The sequence below is a fragment of the Colossoma macropomum genome, unplaced genomic scaffold (assembly GCF_904425465.1).
Source record: "Colossoma macropomum unplaced genomic scaffold, Colossoma_macropomum, whole genome shotgun sequence".
NCBI lineage: Eukaryota > Metazoa > Chordata > Actinopteri > Characiformes > Serrasalmidae > Colossoma > Colossoma macropomum.
The window spans coordinates 325,350-348,483 of NW_023495565.1; the positions used below are offsets into that span (position 1 = coordinate 325,350).

The 23,134-nt window shown below is 39.0% G+C and overlaps 1 protein-coding gene and 1 pseudogene across 2 annotated transcripts in view; both read right to left on the reverse strand.

The window, feature by feature from the left end:
• usp20 (ubiquitin specific peptidase 20) overlaps positions 1-23,112 on the reverse strand; it is a 40,490-nt gene extending 17,378 nt beyond the window's left edge. The window contains exons 1-13 of one of the 2 annotated variants that reach the window (XM_036562951.1): positions 22,757-23,112; positions 17,065-17,169; positions 16,833-16,886; positions 16,072-16,134; positions 14,795-14,929; positions 9,619-9,721; positions 8,572-8,641; positions 7,845-7,958; positions 7,557-7,635; positions 6,507-6,966; positions 4,690-4,836; positions 4,445-4,557; positions 1,486-1,658 (exon numbers count right to left, since the gene is read on the reverse strand). In XM_036562951.1, coding sequence (XP_036418844.1) covers positions 1,486-1,658; positions 4,445-4,557; positions 4,690-4,836; positions 6,507-6,966; positions 7,557-7,635; positions 7,845-7,958; positions 8,572-8,641; positions 9,619-9,721; positions 14,795-14,929; positions 16,072-16,134; positions 16,833-16,886; positions 17,065-17,145 — 1,592 coding nt within the window. In that variant the 5' untranslated portion in view covers positions 17,146-17,169; positions 22,757-23,112. Of the gene's footprint in view, positions 1-1,485; positions 1,659-4,444; positions 4,558-4,689; positions 4,852-6,506; positions 6,967-7,556; positions 7,636-7,844; positions 7,959-8,571; positions 8,642-9,618; positions 9,722-14,794; positions 14,930-16,071; positions 16,135-16,832; positions 16,887-17,064; positions 17,170-22,756 lie in introns of both variants that reach the window. The other variant, XM_036562950.1, reaches the window with a different exon arrangement.
• On the reverse strand, positions 21,358-21,486 carry LOC118802469 (annotated as a pseudogene).
• Positions 23,113-23,134: the final 22 nt, after the last annotated feature.

The following is a 23,134-nucleotide window of genomic DNA, read 5'->3' on the forward strand; positions in this document are numbered from 1 at the left end:
AGGGCTCCCAAACTTTTGCATACGATGGTATTTATAAATAAACTGAACAATATTAGGCCTGTGCCCGTAACAGAATCGTCTTATGTGGAAAATAAAGTAAAAGTTGTGGTTAAAGTATATTATCATCTTTAATTTGACCATAACTCTGTAATGAATCCAGCAAGAACCATACAGTGCTGTGGTGCCTGTAGTGAAATGACATGCATGTTCTTCCCTGAGTCCTGAAATGTGACCCTGTGGCCTAAGGATGTCCTAAAATGTACACAGTACCACAAAGGAAGTTTTTGTACTGGCATAATATCTGCCTGCAGCACCAAGCACATTTGACCAGCGCAACTCAACAGCCATGTTTCTAGAACTCATCCATGTTAGGTACAGTAAATACAGAGTTAATCACCCATGTTTAACAATTCAATTATGTTTATGTGTGGGAATACTAGTGTCTTCCTATGGGTTGCATGAAATAAATCAATAAATGAATGACGGGTATTTAAACTGCTGGGAAGAGTTTTTAACCATCACAGAGGGCTGTTACCACAGTGACTTCCCTAACCATCACCGGGCACAGGCCTAAACTGAACTGAATTTCCATTCACTTATGTTTTTTGTAGATAAATACTGGTATGTGTAGTAAGACAGACAGACAGACAGACAGACAGACACACACACACACACACACACACACAAACACTTAACCCCATAAATCCTAGTATTATTTTTAGTTTTTAAGCTTAAATCTTATTATTCAGAAAATACTAGGAATGATCCAGTAACTACTATGAAACTAATATGGAAGTTATGTAGCTCACAGAGTGAGGAACTAAAAAATTGGCCTACATACAGACCTTTGTGATCAAAGAGGTAAAAAGAGTAACTTAAAGGGGACTTCCACCAATTTTACAAAATTTCTGCATAAATCAATCGTTAAGATGTAAACAAAGACATGCTCTAGAGAACATTCTAAAGAAACTTACAGAGTCAGTTCACAATGGTGGTTAGAGAAACCAGATGTTTGAAGAGTTTACCAGCTCTAAAATGTACCTCACAGAAAGCTAAAACATGAAATGTAATATTAAAAATTGTTTCATGATAGTTTTGAAATAAGGTTTAGGCTTAAAATGTCCAGTCATGTCAATGAGCAAAAACAGTATGCAACTTTTCAAATGTTTTCATAATTATACCATTACAAACATTACGTATAAAAACTCTGAAAACACATTTTCATGTTATAGACGTTGCAACCCTTACTTACTATCACCACTATCACACCAAGTCAGAGTCTGTATGTTTCTCTCTGAAACCACTGTGAATGACTTTGCGATTAAATAGCGATACAGCAATTGAGTACGTTAACTGAGTCACAAAAGAGTTCCGTTCATCAGTTCACTAATTTCAGTCCTGGGCTAAAACATTCTTCAAGGCACAAATGAGTTAATACATTAACTTGTTGTTTGAATTAATATATTAATGCTCTCTCTTTTCTACCTGCGGATAGACTCCATAATGTAGGAGATCCAGCCTTGGGAAGCGTAGGTGTCTGTGCAGACGCCCGCCTTTGCTGGAGCGCTCTGGTGGATGGACGAATGGAGCTTAGCCAGGTCCTCTTTACCTGGGATGGGCAATGATAAGTCCTGAAATGTCTCGACTGTTGTAGACACCTAGGGAAAAAGGAAAGCTTCATTAACGCCTCAGAAAAACACACAGAAGCTAGTACAGTGTTGCTGATAAAAATGGAAAAAGATACAGACCAACTTCAGACTTTAAAAGGCTGCTGCTCTTTTTAGCATTTCGCTAGATAACAACATAAGCACTATGTTTGGACAGTGGAGACTTTGTTTTTAGTCCCATCCAAAAGCGCCATGTCAGTAATTTTTAAGGACTGTGCACTCAAATGTCAGTAAGGATTCAGATGCCTTTTATCTTCATCAAATAAGCCACAGAAATAAATTCATGTTATATTAATCCCAAGTAAATCAAAATGTCAGTAAAACATCATATGCTGTTTCTCAGGTACTTGAAGATAGCATTTAATTGTGCCTCTGTGTCTAAAACATCTAAAATTACAGAAAACAATTTGTTTTTATGCTGTGAGGTTGATTGTTGGCTGTGAATTCCCAAACTAATGGCATTGCTAACGGCACACTGCAATTACTAAAGACAGCAAGACAGATAGTTAAAGGCGAATTTCACCGATTTCTCAAAATTTCTGCATAAGTCAATCATTTGAGATCTAAAGGGTCATTCAGAGTGATCTGATGTAAAATAGTTCATTGTAAAGAAACTGGGTCAGATTTCTTTACAGCGGAAGTGATAGGAACCAGGAGTCACGATGTCTTCAACACAAATATAGCAATTTTATTTCCTATCCAGAATCTCTCATGAACCCACAAGGTCTTCTGACCTTTTTTAAATAATGTTGTAGGGCTGGGTGATAAAACGATACCGATAATTATCGCGATATAACTTTTCCTCGATAGAGCGAGATGACATGTTCGATAAATTTTCGATATAATACACCATTCTCACACTTCCACGTTCTGGCGAAAGCCTTGGTGGCGTTTTCTACTGCAAGGAAAGCGACACTACTCTGCTGTCGCCAGGAGAGGGCGCACTTCCGAGTTTTTCTACATGGTTAGAGAGGGAGGGGGCCACGAGTAAGAGGAGTCTTTAGCAACAGCTGAAACGCGGAGTTATACATTCCTTGTTTGAGTGGAGTGACCGGCGATCTGTTCTCCTGTGACCGAGTGTGAGGGACGAGGTCAGTGGTGTAACTGTACTGTCCTACAGCGAACTCATACTAACATCCTAACAAGCTTTAGCAGCGTTAAATCACAATCCTCACAACTACAGCGCTGTTACTGCGCTCGGACAGTCATATTTAAGTATTAGTGCATTCCCAAGCAACGAAAGTGAAAGAAAGAAGTGGGTTCATGTAAATTACAGCCCTGATTTAAACGAAAGTAAACTGAGGAAGCTGTGAGGCATTGGAGAGTGGGAGAGCGCTAGCTTTCCAGGCTAGCCGTTTTTAGCAGCTGGCTAACTTGAAGCAGCGCTCCGTCACTTCACAACACAGCGAATTGATGATACTGTAGATCAAACACGACACAAAAGCACCGCTTTCAGTTTAAACGTACCTAAAAGGAGTTTGTCTGGTGTTAGATATTTTGCGGTTCAGCACTTAAACTACTAGCTTACGATAGTATAGAGAAATCCAGTCGTCGCTAGCCGGTGTCTGAATACTGTGATGTCATTTGTAGCGGGGTAGCCGAGCACTCGTCACCAGCTAAAAATAATCTATTTTCTTTCTTAAATTATGACTATTACAAAATAGCCATGCTTTTCCAGCTGGTAAAAACAGCTCACCAGAAACTTTCTCCCACTCTCCCATGACAGATCTGTGAAATGTTCCACTGTTTGAGTGTTTGTCGTGTTCCGACCATAAAGGGTAGTTTAAAACAGCAATTAACCACCCAGGAGCAAAAATCAGCCTTCAAACTTGAAAGAAATTATGATTTGACATGTATCGCGGTATGTATCGATATCGAACAATATGAATTTTGTTTATCGTGATAACATTTTTGGCCATATCGCCCAGCTCTATAATGTTGATAATGGTAAAATAGTGAAAATTTGAAAAAAAATGTTTTCTTTGGGTACTATTTTGCCTTACAATGCTCTGCATGTATCTTTTCACTATGAATGTATTTAAATATATATATATATTTTAGGCCAAAACCATCGTAAAATAATGTCTCAGACCTTGGGCAGTGCGTTAGTGACCATTTTACTTTCTATGAAGCAGCTTTTAGCGGCATTAAAGTCTTATGGTTTCTATCACCCACACTGTGAGCAATTCTGACTTGGTAAGCTTCACATCAAACCACTTTGAATGACTTTGTTTACATTTTAGCAATTTATATATGCAGACATCTTGAGGAAAAAAAAAACAGACCAAAAAAAAACAGTGGAATTCCCCTTTAAAGTGAACAGAAAATTGGCTAAACTAAATGTTTTGACATGTTTTCTATTCGTTTGGAGAAAAGACAGTGCTCATTTATACCAAGGCTCTGTCATTTATACTAAGATTTGAAATTCCATGCGAATTAGTGATAAGCTTTACAGATGGTGGTAAATTGGCACCACCCAACCTCCCTATAAAAAACTAATCCGGCCTGAATAGTACTAGTTAAAAACTACATGACCAAGTCTACTTGAGGTTACAAAACAACCTGGCACAGTCTGACTAACTTTTGAGGCAGTTTGAAAATTGTTTAAATTCAATTTCTGACCAAACCATCAATTTACTATTACTGCAGATGCACGGTGTAGTGTTTAGAATAACTTTGGAAGGTCTTGGACAACTGAATGGTACATCGCCACAATTGCTTATACACAGTGCTGATGCTGCCCTCTAGTGTAGACAGCTGCAAACACCCTCTCTTACCCGGTCACACGTCAAGCACTGGACCAGACTCAGAATGGAGCCGTCAAAGATGTCCGAAATAACACTGCGGAAACGGGACTGCTTCTTCTTCTTGGCACCCAAGAGCATCTGAGCTGTAGACAGATGACAAGTTGTAGGCTTTCATTACTGACCAAAATAATTTAGAACAAGCGCATCTTATGATGTTGATGCTTGTCTAATATGAGACCAGGAAAAACTGTAGCTAGTTTACGTAAAGGCCAAACCTTTTTTAAAGGTGTAGATAGGGCTGGCTCTGAGTGGGCTGGACCTGGGTGGGCTGCTGGACAGTTTAGAGTGAAGTTCCTGCACGCTGTGAGTGGGGCTACAGGGCCGAGATGAGGGGAGATGCATGGAGGCCTCATTATCAGGTTCTGAGAGACAACAGTCATGAAAAGGGAGAAGTAGAATCAGGTTCTATAGGATTATGATTAATCAAGTACACCAGATACTCTTACACTTGGCCCAGGAATATCAGGCCAGTTTTGAGGCAGATTTGGCCCTCTGGTCGACTGCAAAAGGTTTCAGGCTGATCTTTAAATTTATCTTCCCATATTATTCTGTGGTGTGGTGTATATACATGGGCAGTCAAAAAGAATTGCTGAAGATCTATGTTTCTGAAGAGTTTGGTTCAAACCCGTATCTAATACGCTGCCCCTCCTCATACCTACACTAATGCATCTGATCTAGCTAATCAAGGAGGTCTAAAGAAGTTAATAAGCTGGAGCAGACTGTGGTTCTAACTAGAGTTCAGAGGAAGGTAAATGCAAAAGCAAGGGTTGGTGACCACCAATGTAGTGTTTATAGCCAGGATCCTCTAGTCTTAAACACAACCCCAAACAGACATACTGACTCAATATCCATTTCTAAAGTTCTTTTTTAAATTATTTAAAGGAACTGCTTCCCACACATTCTTCACTGCTGTCCACAATGTTTGAATTCTTATTTTCTATACATTTCCCCATATGTAGCCCAAAAAAAAATCATTTAGTTTTAAATTGTGCCTAAAAATATCTGTCATTTGTTGGAATTTTACTTCTTTAAATGAACAGACAGGTTAAACACATCAAAACCAGTTGCTAAACATCAGCGTATGACATATGTGCAAGTGACAAATCCATTTTGATACAATACAAATTTAACCCCCCTGATCTACTCACAGTTCAGTCATGGCTGCCATTCTGTGTACTGTGTATTTGTTAAACATGTTAAATATTTATGACTCAACAGCATGAAGATTGCGGAGAGCCAGACTGTCTCACATAAAACACAAGACTCAAGACTAACTCAAGACTAATTCTGCAAGGTTCTGAGCATCAAGACCACTGGTCAGAACTCTGGTTCTTAATCTGAAAGCATGTGGTATTTTGCTCTGGGTGAATCTTGTAGTGTGGGGTATATGATGACTCAAGGACAATCAGGAACAAAAGATCTGCGAAATCTGTCATGACATGAGGGGTCTCCTAGTATAAACATCAGGTATGATTTTATAAATAGTGTGGGCCAGGCAATTAGAAAAGACCTCAGTCATTCACATTTAATAGAACCGAGTCAACTGGTCCTTGTTCAAAAGCTTACAAAAATGGTGTAACTGCTATTATTATGACAGTGGATCCTTCCCCTAGTTTGTAAAGCTTACTTAAAGTGTGTTAAGCAATCCTGCAGTAGCAAGAGGAACTTTGGTGCAGTAGGGCTAACAGCTGATCAGAGGAAGGTGGAAGCTGTTCTCTGCAGTGTACAATTGACAATTCCCTTATAATATACTAATGATTATTAGTGTAGGTGTATTACAAATGTGTAAAACAGAAGTTTATCCAAGCATGGCATTTTCTGTCGATAAACTCCCACGTCTGCGATAATCCATCTCTGTTAGCATTTGTGCGTGTGAGTGGGTTCGGGCAGGGTTCAGGTATCATGTTTAGCAGTACCACTAGGGCCTAGTCAGGTTGGGCCCCAAACTCAGGGGTGCGGGTTTGGGCTTCAATTTCATACCTATGCAGACCAGTGCTGTATTACTAACTGATGCACAGCTGTTTTTCTGTACCTGTGTTACCCTGAGTCTGGACGGTCCTGGTTGACCCCGTTTGCTCTCCTCCTCTTTCGGTCTGTTCCTCCTGCACCGCTGTGTCCACATCTGCATCCTCGTCTATCTCTTGTGTCCTCTCCTCCCCCTTGTCTTCCTTCCGCCTCTCCTTAAGCCTCTCCTTCTCAGAGATCCCTCCATTCCCTCTGGCTCCCACGCACTCATCCTGAATAAGAAGCTCCGTCTCCCCTCCTCCTCCAGTCCCGCCTCCTCTTTCCCCATCCCCCCTCTCACTCCCTGAACCCGAGTCACAAGACAGGAAATCATCCTCAGAGGGGCTGCGGTCGCCGTCGCCAAGGTTACGGTTGTCGAGGTTATGGTCAGGGTCAGCATCGCCGCTGCTGCTGCTGCAGTCAGCTAGAGGCTCCTTCAGCTCCTCATGGAGCTGGTCCATCAGACAGCGCAGGAACTCCTGAGTGTCCTGGAGAGCAGAGACCACAGCAAAAATTGTGTTTGTGTCTTCAAGGGAAAGAAAATTTGAGGAACAAGATATTCTGATACAGTCAGATAGGGAGAGTAGCTAGTAGGGCCTAATATATAATATATAGTCCTAATTTAAAATCACCACAAAATATTTTTAAAATATCCCTTAATATGAATGATTAGTATGATTGGCTGATGTTATCAGGATTTTTAGCACCTCAACTCAATATTGCACAGGCCACAAAAAATTGTATTGGTCCATCGCTAATATAAATATTATACCACAGGAGCTTTAGCCTCTTTTTGCAGTTATGGTTTCTGTTATTTAGCCCTTAATTTTTGCTTAATACAACAAGTTTTCAGAAGTTAGTGGTTTCTGGTGGTTTTCTTTATGTTACAATAAGTGTTACACACTTATTATCTGTGCTTTACTGGAAGGAACTTCACTGACATCAATACATCAGTGGGACCTTATTATGGTGCCTTTTGTGAACATGACAGTTAGTTATATCCACTATTTATGTGCACATGTATAAAGTTGGTGAGTATCGTTGCATTGTAAAAATAATATCGCTGGTCAAGACAAACCTGCTGGGCATAGCCTCGAAACATAGGATTCACAAGTTTGATGCCATGAAACAGACTAGTAGGGACCACATAACTGGGCCTAGGTAGAGAGAGGAAGAGAATGGTGGGGAAAAGAGAAAGCAATGCGGAAAGAATTAGAACATTCCGGCCTGAATGTGGCAATACCCATTTATTATTAGGAGTGTACTATTAGAAGGGCCCCAAAAATAGACAAACCTTTTTCAACCTTGGCGAATCACATTACTGAAGTGTGTGTGTGTGTGTGTGTATGTGTGTGTTTTATTGTACCGTTTCTTGTGCCAGAGCTCAGAGATGAGTTTCTGATAGCTTTTGCAGAGAGCAGGTTTCTTATCTGTGCGCACCAGCCCACTGCAGTCCAGGAAAAACTGAGTCAAAGGAGGACTAGAAAGAAAGAAAAAGGGAGGAAGTAACCGATCCAAATACTTTCTTGATAATGGCTGAACGATACTGGGTAAAGTACATATTCTGATAGTTTAAGTTTTTCCTATATATATATATATATATATATATATATATATATATATATATATATTATATATATATATATATATTTGAGAAAACAAAAAAAGATAATTTTTTGAACAGTCATGAATATCCAAAAATAATTCAAGTGGAACAAGGAAATCACATCATCCAACAAACCCAATTTAACATCTGTGATTGGTCAGTATGCTTATAGGAAACCACAGAACATTATTTTGGTTATTAGATACTGAATGGTTAATGTATTTCAAATCTACTCTCTTCCAATAGTTATGTGATTTTTTATTGTTGCATTCACTTGATATGATTTAACAAAAGGTGAAGATTCATAGATATCTTTACACCAGTCCTATTTTACTGTTACTGTCTTAATAATTTGTTAGTTTGTGTACTTCTGTGACCTGTTTAGAATGTTATGTGTCATGCAAGTGTGCATTGGCCAAGATAAATTCCTTGTATATGTAAATACTTGGTGAAATAAAGTGATTCTGATTGACAGGGTTGAACTCACCAGTTAGAGAGGGCCTGCAGTGCTGCATTCATGTAACATGAATTCCCAATGTTCTTCATCCCTGTGAGCCCTGAGAAAGGGAAATACAGCGAAACAAAGATGTAAAGATAAAGAAATTTAACTAATTTAAAATTTCAATAACTTGATATATGGAAATGATATAACACAACTCAACCTAAGCACACTAAACGTAGACATTCAGACATTGTCTAACAGGCTCCCGAAAACTACAACTGAAGAGGAACCACTGGAGAGCAGTCTGACCAAGTATCAAGGACACCACATTTCAGCAAGGACCATGTACTTTTAATGGAGTTTAGGTCTCTGGAGCCTGTTTGAAGGTACAAACCAATTTACAGCACTAAGAGCTATAATTAATTAATACCATTCATAGATTTAATTTGAAATCATGACAGGGGCTCTCCTGGGGATGAGGAAGGGTAGATATAAATCTACATTTAATGTATCAGAACTAAATGACAGTTGAAAGTGTTGTAACAACCCAATGGCAACATGATTTTCAAATAAATTTGCATGGATATGCTTGAAGTTTTGGACATGTCCATATCTTTCAATAATAATCAAGAAAGCATAACATCAAAATGAAGTTTTAATAAAATTAATATCAGAATCTGTTATATTTGAAACGTGATGAACAAATCTTGGATAACTTGACAAGAAATTATTATAATCATATAATAAAAGTATATAATTATTATTACTAGTACCACAATGCTATATTATGTTTATCATTTTTTTGTTGTTACCAATATACTTTGAAAACTGAAATATTAAATAAAACATCTAACAAGGACGCAAAGTGTCAGCGATTCGAAGCACCAAAAGCTACTTATGGTACTAATGGTGCACCCTTGTGGAGAATCTTCTGCTAAATGCGAGCGAGTGAGCGAGCAAGTGAGTTTCATGCAAGGTCCATGAGGTGATTTTCAGCTAAAAATACTTTTGAGTTTTTTTTTTTCATTGCACAGTACACTGTATAGGTTAACAACAATGTATTTATGATAGCTAGTGTGCTTGATCATTTACCTCTAGGCTTGAGCTCATCTTCTTCAGACTCTGAGCCTTCCTCATCTGCCACGGCAATCGGCACTGCCTTTAATGGGTGACAAACACTTCGTGGAGAAGCATCCTGGAGAAAAACAAGACATTGAAATGTTAGCTTACAAAGTCAATTTTGCACAACAAATACATGAAAGGCTCTCATTTAACAATTATTAATATGGATCTTACACAGCTTTTTTATGCTCCAGAACAAAGAATGTTTTCAAGCCTCTATAATATTTCAAAAAAATAAAAAGGTGGTCTCCAACAGGTTTGCCAAACCTTCTGACAGGAATGGAAATCGTCAAAGTGATAGGTGTCTCCTTGTAGGTCAAATTCTAAAAGACCTGCTTTTCTCAAGTGTTGAGTACTAAGATTTACAAAGTAGTACATGATGTTCAAAAAGCCCCCTGGTGCCACTGGGTTTGTAGCACTGGTGCAGTTGTGCATATAAGGAATTTATATCCCCCTATGAGGATACTGATTTACCATGCACTTTTTTGTGTTTTCTGCTTGTGTTCTTTTTTTCCCTGCTGCTGCACTCTACAGTTACTGATAAAGCCCAATAATGTAATACCTGCTACACATTAACCAGCTGATCTAAGGAATGAAACATAAACATCAAAAGAGATCAAAGCATATTATTTATGCTTTGAATTTATGAAGCTGAGCTTAACAATGATGGTAACATCAACAGACAATTGGGACCCCTCAAGGCCATCTAGTCCTTCAAAGGAGACCTTATGAGTTTTGTGAGAAAAAAAAAAAAATCATAGTTGCTGTAAGTAATATCTGCATTTCATTTTTATGTATTAGGCAGTACAGTGGCACGGTGGGTAGTGCTGGTGCCTCACAGCATAAAGGGCCTGGGTTCAACTCCCGGCTGGGCAACCAGGGTCTTTTTCTGTGTGGAGTTTGCATGTTCTCCCTGTGTCTGCGTGGGTTTCTTCCAGGTACTCCGGTTTCCTCCCACAGTCCAAAGACATGCTGTCAGGCCAGTTGGACATGCTAAATTGCCCCTAGGTGTGTGTGTGTGTGTGGATGTGTATGTCTGTCTGCCCTGCGATGGACTGGCGACCTGTCCAAGGTGTTTCCTGCGTTCTGCCCAATGACCGCTGGGATAGGCTCCAGCACCCCTCCGCAACCCGGAAGGATAAGCGGTTCAGAAAACGTGTGTGTGTGTATTTTTATGTATTAGTTAGAAACAAAAGGTTAAATTCTTCAAATGCCCAATAGAAAACTGTCCAATTTTCTCTGTGGTATGTAGGTAGAATTAGCTAAGCTAGCTCTTTAATTAATTAAGCCACCTGGAGCTGAACTGAAGGTCTAATATGTCAGATTAACCACTAACATAATTAGGAACTGACAGTTGAATCAACTAAATCACATTTGATTTACAAGCGTTGGGACCAATTTTGTGAGAAAAAAATTATTCCAGGTCTTCTGGAAATCCTAAATACGTAACTGACTGACAATTAGAGCTGCAACAAACGACTAATTTGATAGTCAAATAATCTATCGATTACTGAAACGAATAACAGATTATTCGGATTATGAATCACTACATTACCAAATAACTTTTATGTAGCTATTAGCTTTTAAAATTAGCCTTCAGGTTGTTTTATGCATTTGCTAACTAACAATGAAGACAATAAAGATGAATACCATTCAAGAATTCACTGTTTTAATGAACTTTCCTGCTAATACAAAAGATAAAAAAATAAAACTCCAATATATTTTTCCTGTCAAAATGTATAACTAAGGACGTGCAAAGTAGCAGCAATAAAATATAACTAAACTAAATCAGTTTTCTTTTAATCAAGTAAATAAAAAAAATCAATCTAAATTTAAATGTTAAATTTTAACAGTGCAGTCTGTGCATTCTGCTGTCTGTCTACACTCTGCTGCAACTACATTCTACAATCACAGGTCTTTTACTGAAACGGAGTAAAGCGAGCATCTCTCTGCGCTCCTGTCAGAGTCTCGCTCTCCTCTCCTCCGCTGCAAAGGAGACGCGCTCTGAAGGAGTGGATGGGAAAGTGGCGAATGTTTGTGGCAAACTTCTCCATGAACAGTTAAATTTGAAAGATTTTGTGTAAACACTTTATTTTATCGATAACCCTTTGTCCAGCTGCCCTGTGTGTTCACGGAGAACTACCTCCTTTAACTGTTAGGGAGTGGAGCCAAACGTTCACGCTCTCCTGTGTTCGCCGAATCTGACCGCACCGGTGGCCTCGACGTTAAGACGACGATGCAGCGTTTAAAACTAAACGTTATCTGGAAAGTGAACAGGGTCGCTGTGAATAACAGTTACTTGCTTCCCTTTTCCAACTCCATTAACGATTCCAGAGAACCTGCACTTCGAAACAGAAAATGTTTAACATTAACATTAGCTAACTAGCTCGCTAGCACAACTCTCGCCGCGTCCCAAACCACACACTTTGTACTTCACGCACTACATAAATGAGTGCACTTCTAATGGTATATGCAATATTTTTACACACTATTCAGTGTGCTAGTAACGTTATGCGGTTTGGGACGCGGCGTATCTTACCGAGATGAATCTTCATCTAGTGAGCCGAAAAGTTTCCTCTTCAGATGATCCTGCTTGGAGGATGTCCTCCCATGTCAGCTAAGCAATAACAGTAATTATCTTATAACAACAGTGCATGTCAAGGTCTGGGATGTATTAGACAGTAAGCCTACTGTCAGTTCTCATAGTCGACATGTTAGATGAGGGAGAAATGGGCAAGCGCGAAGACCTTAATGACTTTCACAAGGGCCAAATCGTCATGGCCAGACGACTGGGTTGGAGCATCTCTGAAACAGCAAGGCCTGTGGGGTGCTCCCAGTCAGCAGTGGTGAGCAGTGCCTACCGACAGTGGTCTGAGGAGGGACAAACCACAAACTGGTGACAGGTTGTTGGGCATCCAAGGCTCATCAATGTGCAAGGGCAACGAAGGCCATCCAGCTTGGTCTGAACCGACAGTGGGCATATGAGAGTAAAAACTGGACCTTGGTAATCCCCGATGGCCTCTTTCAGCAGGATAATGCACCTTGCCACACTACAGACATTATTCGGGAACAGTCTGAGGAACATAATAAAAGTATTGTCATGGCCTCCAACTTCCTCAGATTGCACCTTGCAACTTCAAGGATCTGCCGCTAACATCTTGGTGCCAGATACAACAGGGCACCTTCAGAGGTCTTGTAGACTCCATACCTTTGCAGGCTATTTTGGCTGTTTGCAGAGGATCAACAGCATATTAGGCAGGTGGTCATCATCATGTGAGTTAATAGGTCAGTGAAAAGCTTCAGATAACATGGAATATCTTTTACAAGCTTCAACTGTCAAAAATGTTCATGTGAATTGCTGCCATTTTGAGAAATCAACATTATCGTAATCCCTCATTTTTGTTTTCACATTTATGGCCCAAACTGAAGGTCTAGCACTACTAGTCACATTTCACCACTACTAACAGCCATATCCAGTCCAATTAATCAGTTTAGAGATTTCTTAGAATTTGGGCAACACAATATGATCATAAAATGTGATGTGTGATACAGTCAATGGATATTGCAATAATCGTGTGCAATGCTATAAAAGAATGTTAAATTATTAAAAGTTTAATTTCATCTGTTTCTTACTGAATTTACAGTAAGTACAGGCCCTAGAAAAAAAGAGTTTTTACAGTGTAATTAAGGTAATTTGTGGTGCATTGTAGGGCTGTAAGAAAAAAAAAAAAACTCAGCACCTCCCAACTTTTTCTATTTTACAATGACAATATAATTATGATGAACCCTCTCAGATTGACAATGTCATATGCAACATCAAAGCATGTTGTACACAAAAGAATAAATCTCAAGAATGCTGCATGCTAGAGATTTACTTTTATTTTTCCTGGAAGATTAGCTCTGTAGAGTTCCAATGAGGGCCGTGGTGTGATCGTATCCCTTTCAGAAGCTTTGAACTGTCTTTTTGGAGACTTTGAAAAATAAATCTATATTGACAAATACAACACTGAGTGTCTTCTGTGATTATTTATCATTCCTCTGTGCTGAACAGAGTTATTGTTGTTGTTAGCATGGATGTTGACCATCCACTGATGCCTTGGGTTAAGTCTGTCGACAAATCGGACGCTGTGTTCCTGACTTGTTGACCAATCAGAGACTCCAGTAGCATGCAACGTTCAGGAGATATTTATTCTTTTATGTACGTTGTTTGATGTCACATACAACATCGTCGACCTGAGAGGGTTAATTCTGCAACCCTAAATACGATATGAGTTTACAGTCAAGTCCATAAATATTTGGACATTGACAAGGTTATTGGTATTTTAAGCTTTCTACCACAGGATATTGAAGTTAAAAATAAATAATGAATATGACCTCAAAGTGAAGATTTTCAGTTTTAATAGAATGGTTTTTACATCCAAATCAGGGAATGGTAAACCCTGTGTATTTACTCTGGTGAAGTCCTGATTGTTGACTTTGACGCAGATACGCCTATGTCCTTGAGGGTGTTCTTGATCTGGCCAACTGTTGTAAAGAGTTTTTTTTTTCCTACCAGGGAAGAGGCTGTTAAGTCATTCACAACGGTTGTTTTCCATAGTCTTCCACGCCTTTTGGAGTTTCTGAGCTCGCCAGTGCGTTCTTTCCTTTTAAGAATGTACTATATAGTTGTTTTTGCCACACCTAATGTTTTTGCTATCTTTGTCAGCCTGTATTTATTAAATTGTTCAACCTAATGATGGCTTATTCACTGGAAGCTCCATGGACTTCAAAGTGAGAGTTAACAGCAATAGATTTCAAATGCAAATGCCACAACTGAAATTAAATCTAGACCTTTTATCTACTTATAAATGAAATAAGGAGGGAATAACACAGCCGACCATCTACTTTTGAGTGCCTAAAGAGGGTGGGGGGTGGGGGGGTGCTTATCTATGAAAATGGTTGTAATTCGTACACTATTCACCCAATTTGGATGTAAATACCCTTAAAGCTGAAATACTGTACTTTGAGCTCATAGTTCCTATTTAATTTTCAACTCCAACATGCTGTAGTAGAGAGCTAAAATAACAATAACTTTGTCGACATCTAAATATTTGTATTTAAAAAAAAGTGTTTACCAATCCTGGTATGATGGATAATGAGGTTGTACCTGATCGAGAGGTTTGTAGCGATGAGTTCCAGACACTGGCACTACAGGCCTCTGCTCTAGAAACACCTCTTTCTCACACACGTAGCACCACACCCTGAATGTGGTCAGATTCACTGTCAGATTGTGCTTCTTCGCCTGGAGAGAATGACAGGCAAACAGTTAAATCAATGAATGAATAAATAAATAGCATACAAAACAGATCTGACAGACCAATGACTGTATGTATGGAGATGGACAAATGCATGTAGACTTCAGGCCACTAGTTTAGAGAAACACCAACTTTCTAAAGATGAAAACAAAAAATATGGGGACATAGAACAAAAGGCATTGACTGGTTCGTCATTTGTTTTACTCCTTGTGATTCTCCTGCTGCTCTTGCAGCACAAATCAGATCTACCTGATTCCTCTAATGCAGATATGCTAAAATAAGGGGGTGTTCAGATGACGGCTGCTGAAACTATTTCAAGTGCGCTTTTCATAGTTGTTTACATGCACCGTGTTTCAAGAGTAATCTTCTAACCTGTGCGACGCACCTCGCATTTTCAAACCATGCATTTCAAGCTACACCATGTACAATTTGTGGATTTGGGGACCTCACTGGTGGAAATGTATAATTGCACAAAATGTGCAGAAGAACATTTTGTAATTTTGGTTGTTTTTCAGACTCGTTCCCCGAGCATACTGAATCGATGATTGTGAGCACGTTGAAAGAGTATCGTGCTCACAGTCACGATGTTCAATTTTTACTAAACACTCTCACATAGCTGGTTTAACTAGAAAAACGAGCGTCCACAAACAACAAAACAGACCCATATGACATTCACAGACAACTAGTCAATATCGAGGATGCCTTCTCTTTAGTTACCAACGGGGCAAAATGGTTAGTTTGGCCGTTTTCATAAACTGACAATGTACAACACTCAGCACAAAGATGATCACAATCCGAATATGAGAAGAGTTTATTGCATCAGGCAATTTCTAAATGTTTTTGCTCGTCTTTGTCTTTTGCGTTCTCTGAAATCGCTGTCTTGTGTTTACCAAATTGTTAATCCAAAGTATCCTGCTTCTTTTTAGTGTGAGATGTGGCGCGCCTTGCGTTTTAAAAGGTGCAGTCTGAAGGCCCCATTAGAATGCATCATTACCAAAAAACTAGAATGGAAAAACAAGCTAAACTGGATGTCAGTAACATGCTGTGCTTGCTGTTGGCAAACTGACTTAACTGTCAATTAACAAAATATATTCCACATTTTTGGCCTGTAGCGCAAGTTCAGAGTTACCTGTGCGTGTGTAGTGCTGTGGTCTGAGTAGGACTCTCCGCAGCCCACATAGGGACAATCGCACTGAAGAAAGGGAATATTTAGAAGGAAAAAAAATTAACAAAAATAATTTTCTTCCTTCTATGTTCCAATTGTGCCTTCCATGTCTTTTATCTATCTGTTTTTGCATGTTTTTATAGGAACTTTTTCATGTATATACTTTCACTCTTTTTTTTTTTTACTTCATGAAATAACTTTGGGTCTATGAAAGGCATTACATAAACAAAATTATTATTATTATTATTATTATTATTATTATTGTTATTATGGCAGATGTTAAGTTTCAAACTCTATTCAAACTCAAATGCTATGTTGTATGTAATATTCTGTATATTCTGTAGAAAGTACAAAGTATACACAGCCATACGCAAAAGTTTCGACACCCCTGGACAATTAACAAGCTTTGTAAAACACACACAACAAAAAAACCCTCACATTTCATTTTTTGCATTTTTTGTCATTTGCTGGGTTTAACATAAAAGATAACGTAAAGCAAAAAATAAACTGTGGCGCAAATAAATAGTAGTTGTGCATTAAATTGTGCAGAAGAATTTGGCTGGGACACCCAAACTTTTGTGTATGACTGTATGGGCATATCTTGGATATAGACTACTGTGGCTTTCCCATTAGCACTCCCATTCTGCAAAGAGAAGCATGTGCCAAATACAAGCCAGATATTTTCTTCTAGCAAATCAAATCAAAAACTCCACTTCCCTCCTCACCTGTAGACAGGCCCAGAGGTTGGGACCACCCACTCCACATGACTGACAAGTGCCCTGGTACAAAAAGCAAGAAAGAACATTTAAACATGCATCAATGATATACTACATGTTATTGTATTATGTTCACTTCACTAAATGCCCAATACTTTCTGAGTGAGGGATAAGGCATTTAAAAACCACCTGATTGAATAAGTGCTTTAATAAGTTCCACTGTCATGGATTAGAGTCTTACCTTTGATTTCTGTAGAAGTTCGTCCTTGGTCACTTCACCTATGGAGTCCAGATGAGGACAAACATCTCCGCTATCCGTCATCTTTTGTTCCTCGACTGACTCAGCCTAAAAGAAAAATAAGTCGCAGAGCTAAAAGAAGAGCAATGCGAGATTGTTCATCCATAAGAAATAATTACACTGCTTCATTTGGCACAATCATACATAATGCACGGAGAACAGTCTGGGGCCAGGTATCAAATGACAGCAGACCTCATATTAGGGGTGGGCGATATGGGGGAAAAAAATAATGATGTACTATATATCACCCTATTTTCACACAAAGATGAAATACGCTAGTAGTGTCGCATTAAAAACAGCTATCAGAAACTCTGACATTATCTGTTTAGCCTCTTCATCTGCAGTATGTACTGCACAGTAGTGTCTGTCCATATTGCTATTAAGCATTTCATTTTGTCCAGTTCCCAACTAGTGCATTCTCCACGATTATCTTACTCACTGACATGATTATGTGTTCAGTAACGTACTGCATAGGGAGGAGTTTCAGTTGTCGAACGTGTCTTGGAAAGACAGATGAGTTTACACTACTATAACATGTGGCTCAAATGCCTCTCAGACAGCCTCCTGAAGTGGTTTGCGCGATTGGATTTTTATCTGTTTTAAATGTGTCCTGGGTGCGTTTACACTTGCATTTTTATCTGGCTTTGCCTTATCCAGATACAATTTTGACACTCAAGACGCAGAAAGTGACCAGGTGTAAACAGTGTCTTAGACTCATCATTCAATAAAACCCTATTCCACATCTCAGATTTCTTTTTTTCTATTGTGTTTTCTTAGTAACAGCTTCTTTGCAGCTACACATCCTCTCAGACCTATAGCACTTAGTTGTCTTCTCACAGTGGAAGGATGGACAGAAAACCTGTGATTTTTTTCCCTATCATTCAAAGATGAAGTGGTGTTTATTTGATGGTAACAGTTTTGCTGGTCAACCAGGTCTTGCAGGTTGTTATGAGTCCCTCAATCTTTTAATAATTTTTTAACTCCAGTGTGGAAATGCCTGCTTTTTTACTTAGTTTCCTTTAGCTTTCCCCTTCCTAATGTAAGTTGTCACTGTCAGGACAAAACCTTGTATTTCTGAAATGGTAACTTTAACATTCTTAAGTTGTAATAGAAGTTAACTTTTTGATCATTTCTGTTGGTCTATGAATCATAAAATTTTAACCCAATGCAAAAGGTAAACTGGACTTTTCAAATTATGCAAAAAAAAGACAAAAATGGAGATTTGGCATGATACTGACAAAGTGGATTATCTTAATATTTAATCTTCTCAGAATTATCTCATTGAGCAAATTTAGATGCACACCAGGGAGAAATCTGTAAGGCTGCTAATGTTTGTTTGGGTAATTAATTGTATGAACGCTAGTGTCTCTTGGAAGGGGAACATAATGTCAGTGAAATTATGATTTGAATGAAAGGGTTAAAGTGGCAGTTGTTGCACAAAAGTAGATGAATTACCAATTTGCCAATTTTTGCAATTTTACCTCTGTACATGACTGCAATGGATTTGAAAAGAAGCAGTCAAAATGTGATTGAAGTGTATACTTTCAGCTTTAATTCAAGTGCTTTAACAAAAATATTGCATTAACAAATCAGGAATTACAGCCATTTTTACATAGTCCCTCCATTTTCACATTTCATAATTAAGTTTTTTGTGTATTTATTATTTATAATATATATAGTTATATTGTATATTATTGTATAGTATTTCATGCTATGCAGTTCCTTACTCTATTCTACTGTTTTTATCTTAATTATGTGTATTCTATGTTGCTGGAACACTCTAATTTCCCTTTGGGATTAAAGTGTTATCTCTTAAATCCTTTGCAGTAAGTGACTGCCTTAAGTCTGGAACCCATGGACATCACAAAATGAGTTTCCTCTCATCAGATGCTTTTTCAGCACCTTACTGCAGCCACCTTCAGTTGCTGCTTGTTTAGGGGTCTATCTGCCTTTCATTTTGTCTTCAGTAAGTGAAAAGCATGCTCAGTTGAGTTGAGGTCAGGTGACTGACACAGCCATTTCAGAACACTCCATTTCTTTACCTTAAGAAGCTCTTGGGTTGCATTTTTGGTATGTTTTGGGTCATCTTCCATCGGTACTGTGAAGCATCATCTTATCAGTTTTGCAGCACTTTACTGAATCTGAACAGTATAGCTGTACATTTCAGAATTCATCCTGCTACTTCTATCAGCAGTCACATCATCAATAAACACCAGTGACCAGGTTCCACTGGCAGCCATACACAATCATCCCATAACACTGCCTCCACCATGTCTGACATATGATGTGGTATGCTTCAGATCACGAGCCCTTCCTTTCCTTCTCCATACTCCTCTCTTCCCGTTAGGCCTGGGTAACAGAGTGATATAATCGAACATCATCGATGATGGACAAGTAACCCGATGTGTAAAAGATCATTGGGGTATTGGTAAAAAACTGAGAGGGAATGACTAGTTGACCGTTAAACAGCTTGCAAAATACGCTGGGAAACTGGGGTTCATGTTTAAGAAGTGTGTGGGCTACCACTAGTAGTGCACCACTAGTTAGCTGCGAAAGAGAGAGAGAAAACGTTTGCTAAGAAACTGCCAGTATTATTATGCTATACCCTGCAATGCTAGCTTTACAGTATGCATTCCCTTAACTCACTTTACGTGAATGTAATCAAAAATGAATGCCGAAATGCTTTGGAACTTCAGCTCTCCTCAAAGTGACTCACTGCAGAAAAAAAAAAACAAAAAAAAAACAAGCTAAAATGACAAGGTAAGCATAGAATAGCTAAGATAACTCTAACCTAGAGAGAAAGCTCCTCTAATCCTCATCTATGATCAGTGTTCTCTGAAAAAGGTAATACATAATGTTAAGTAAAATGTACACAATGTTTTTTTCATTTACTCTTAAAACATTAACAATGGGGCCTTTAAAAGCTCTGGTAGAATCAACTCCCCACTGTGTCTGCTGCGTGTGATTTACTGAGTAAAATTTAAATTACTGTACAGTTTAGTGATCAGCTGAATTCTGAAAACGCAGCTGAAATGTTTTTAATGTGGAAAGCAGGGAGCGCTATCAGCACGCAATTCGCTGTGAATCTGCAACAGAAGCAGCTAATCAATGCATGTGTTAGCAGTAATGTTATAGCATCAGGGCAGAGAACTTGTAGAGAGGAGAATTACCACTCTGTATCGCCTTCCAGGTTTCTCAAACGCTAGAGGGCACTCCCAAGCGAGTCCAAAATGAAAGGAGTTAAGATGAAGCATCTGAGCAAAATCATAGTTTATACATGCTTAAACATTTTTAATATAAAAGAATGCAATCGTTTTCTGAACACTAAACAGCATAAAACGTTTTAACACCAGTGTTATATTTTTAAGAGTTTCTGAACTCTAGTTACAGAAGTTTATAACGGCGCTTCATGACGTCAGTGAACGCGAACAGCCAATAAGCCGCTCCGCTCGCCAACCAATCAGCACTCAATAACAGTAATGCTAGCGTGGTACTGCCCAAAACACGTTTGCTGTAGAAAAAAAGGAAGCATCCAGGTCAGTTTTCTTTGTTTTTATAGTGAAATACATCCTTCTACTTCCTAAAATTAAAGGAAAGTTCTTGGCGAGTGATTGAACTATTTTAACTTTTCGTTTTTAGCCGTTTAGCTTCATTCACCCACATTCATTAAGGACTCGCTCACGGGCGCCCTCTGCTGTTTTGCAGTCATGTTTTTGATATAATAGGTAAAATAGGAAGTGATACGCCAACCTCCTCTAGAATGTCCTCAACTTGGTTAGATGTTGTGAAGGGGTTTTTCTTCACCACGGAAAGAATTCTGTGAACATCCACTTTAGTTGTCTTCTGTGGTGTTCCAGGTCTTTTGGTGTTGCTGAGTTTGCCAATGCATTCCTTCTTTTTAAGAATGTACCAAATTGTTGATCTGGCCACTTTACATCTTTCTGCCATCTCCCTGATAAGTTCATTTAGTTTTTTTTTTTTCAGGCTAATTAGAATTAGAATTCAGAACCACTAGCCAACTGTGTTTGCACATAGAGGAATTAGACCTCCGCATTTAACCCATCCATGCAGTGAAACACCCACATACATGCACACTAGTGAACACACACACTAGGGGGCAGTGAGCAGACTTGCCCAGAGCAGTAGGCAGCCCTATCCACGGCGCCCGGGGAGCAGTTGGGGGTTAGGTGCCTTACTCAAGGGCACTTCAGTCACGTACTGTCGGCCAAAGGGATCGAACCGGCAATTATGCAGTCGAGATTCCCGCATTTGGGGAATTCGCAAGGGTCAGCGCAACCGAAGTGCAATGGCAGAGCCTCGCCTGGTTGAACCACCTTTGTGATGGTGGAGGGACTACGTAAAAAATGGCTGTAGTTCATAAATTCTTTTGTTAAATTCTTTGAATTAAAGTTGAAACTCTACACTTCATTCACACTTCATTTCAAATCCATTGGTGGTGTATAGAGGCAAAACATTGTGTCACTGTCCAAATACTTATGGACCTGACTGTAAATACTGATAGATTTGATATTATACTGAGTGTTGAAAGTATTTGTGTGACTGTGTCTTAAATATGTTTCTCCCGTTTTTCCGTCACTGAAAAATGAATAACTTTTACCTAATGGTCATTTTGACTGGAATTTAAATAAACAAAAGGGCAGTCAGAAATTTGGCTATCAGCATTAGTCTACAACTGCCAAATCAGTGCATCCCCATGTTACATTTATATTATGAGCTTTTACATTTACAGGCTTGTGGGTATGGGTATGTGACTTGTTTTATTTATGTTTTATTGATTGGGCATATATTGATAAGCACTCATTTGAGTAGGTGTGTTCTTCAGCAAATGCAAACGCAATATCTGAGAGATATACTATTATACGATAGCAATTAGAGCAATCCATCCGTGTAAAAATCTATAAAAGGCAAATAAACATTAAGTTAGACACACAAAAACAAAAACTGCTGCTTCATTCGTCTGGCACGGCTATGCCGTGGAAGCAGCCATGAGCTCAATAGAAGCAGCTATTTAGCTCCTTTAGAAAACTAAACGCTGATTTTCAGAATAAATGCACACGAGACAAAGTACTGCATATGACACATCCTGTACAGTGTTCTGACAAAGGTGAAGGAAAACAAACATTCGTCTCGGGTAAATGAACTCAACAACTAATGCCACTGACAGTTTATGTACACCTAAGAAAATGTAGTAAGCTAGGCTTGTATTAGCTTCACTGTTGCTGCAAATTAACACCGTAACATGCAACTTTTATAGCTAACTGGCCAAATTGCGTTTATTTCACCGATACATTGCCAGTATTGCAGTAAAACCCCCTCGACGCCTGAACACAGCCGAGGCCATTTAATTAACTACCTCCCGTCAACGAAGCTGAAGTCACTCTTATTCGCCAGCTTTTAGTTCGAAGTTTCCCGTTCCACCTTAAATTGTGCAGCAGTTACATTCTGGCTGCACCGTTTAAGGTGGAACGAGAAAATTAGAACAAGAAGCTGGCAAATAGGAAGCCAACTTCAGCCTCATCCACCGTTACTTAGCGAAAGCCTCTGTTGAGTGATGGGGAAAAATACACCATGACATTCATAATAAGCAAAATTAAAATTAAAACCAGACATTTACCTCCTCAGCACGACCAGGAGAAATGTTGACAAGTGTTCATCTTAGGCCAAAATGAAATGTCACGACTGCTTTTAGCCTACTGCAACGCTAGCTAACCTAGCAGGCTAACGCGGACTAGCAATGAAAGCAAAGATGCCCAACCTCCGCCTCGTAGCAGCAAGCTTCAGAGCATAACAAAATCAGCAAAACTTTATCACGAGTGAAGAGCAGTCTTCCAGTCAGGCGAACAAAAACAAGGTTACAGTCGTTTGAGCACGCTGCTTTTGAATGTTTCTCCGAGTTATAAGTTACACGGTTTAATAGATCTGCATTCAGCTGTGTGCGTCGTCCTGGGATCGGGTGGCGTCTCTCCTGCTCTTCCAGTCGCAAATTAAGTCA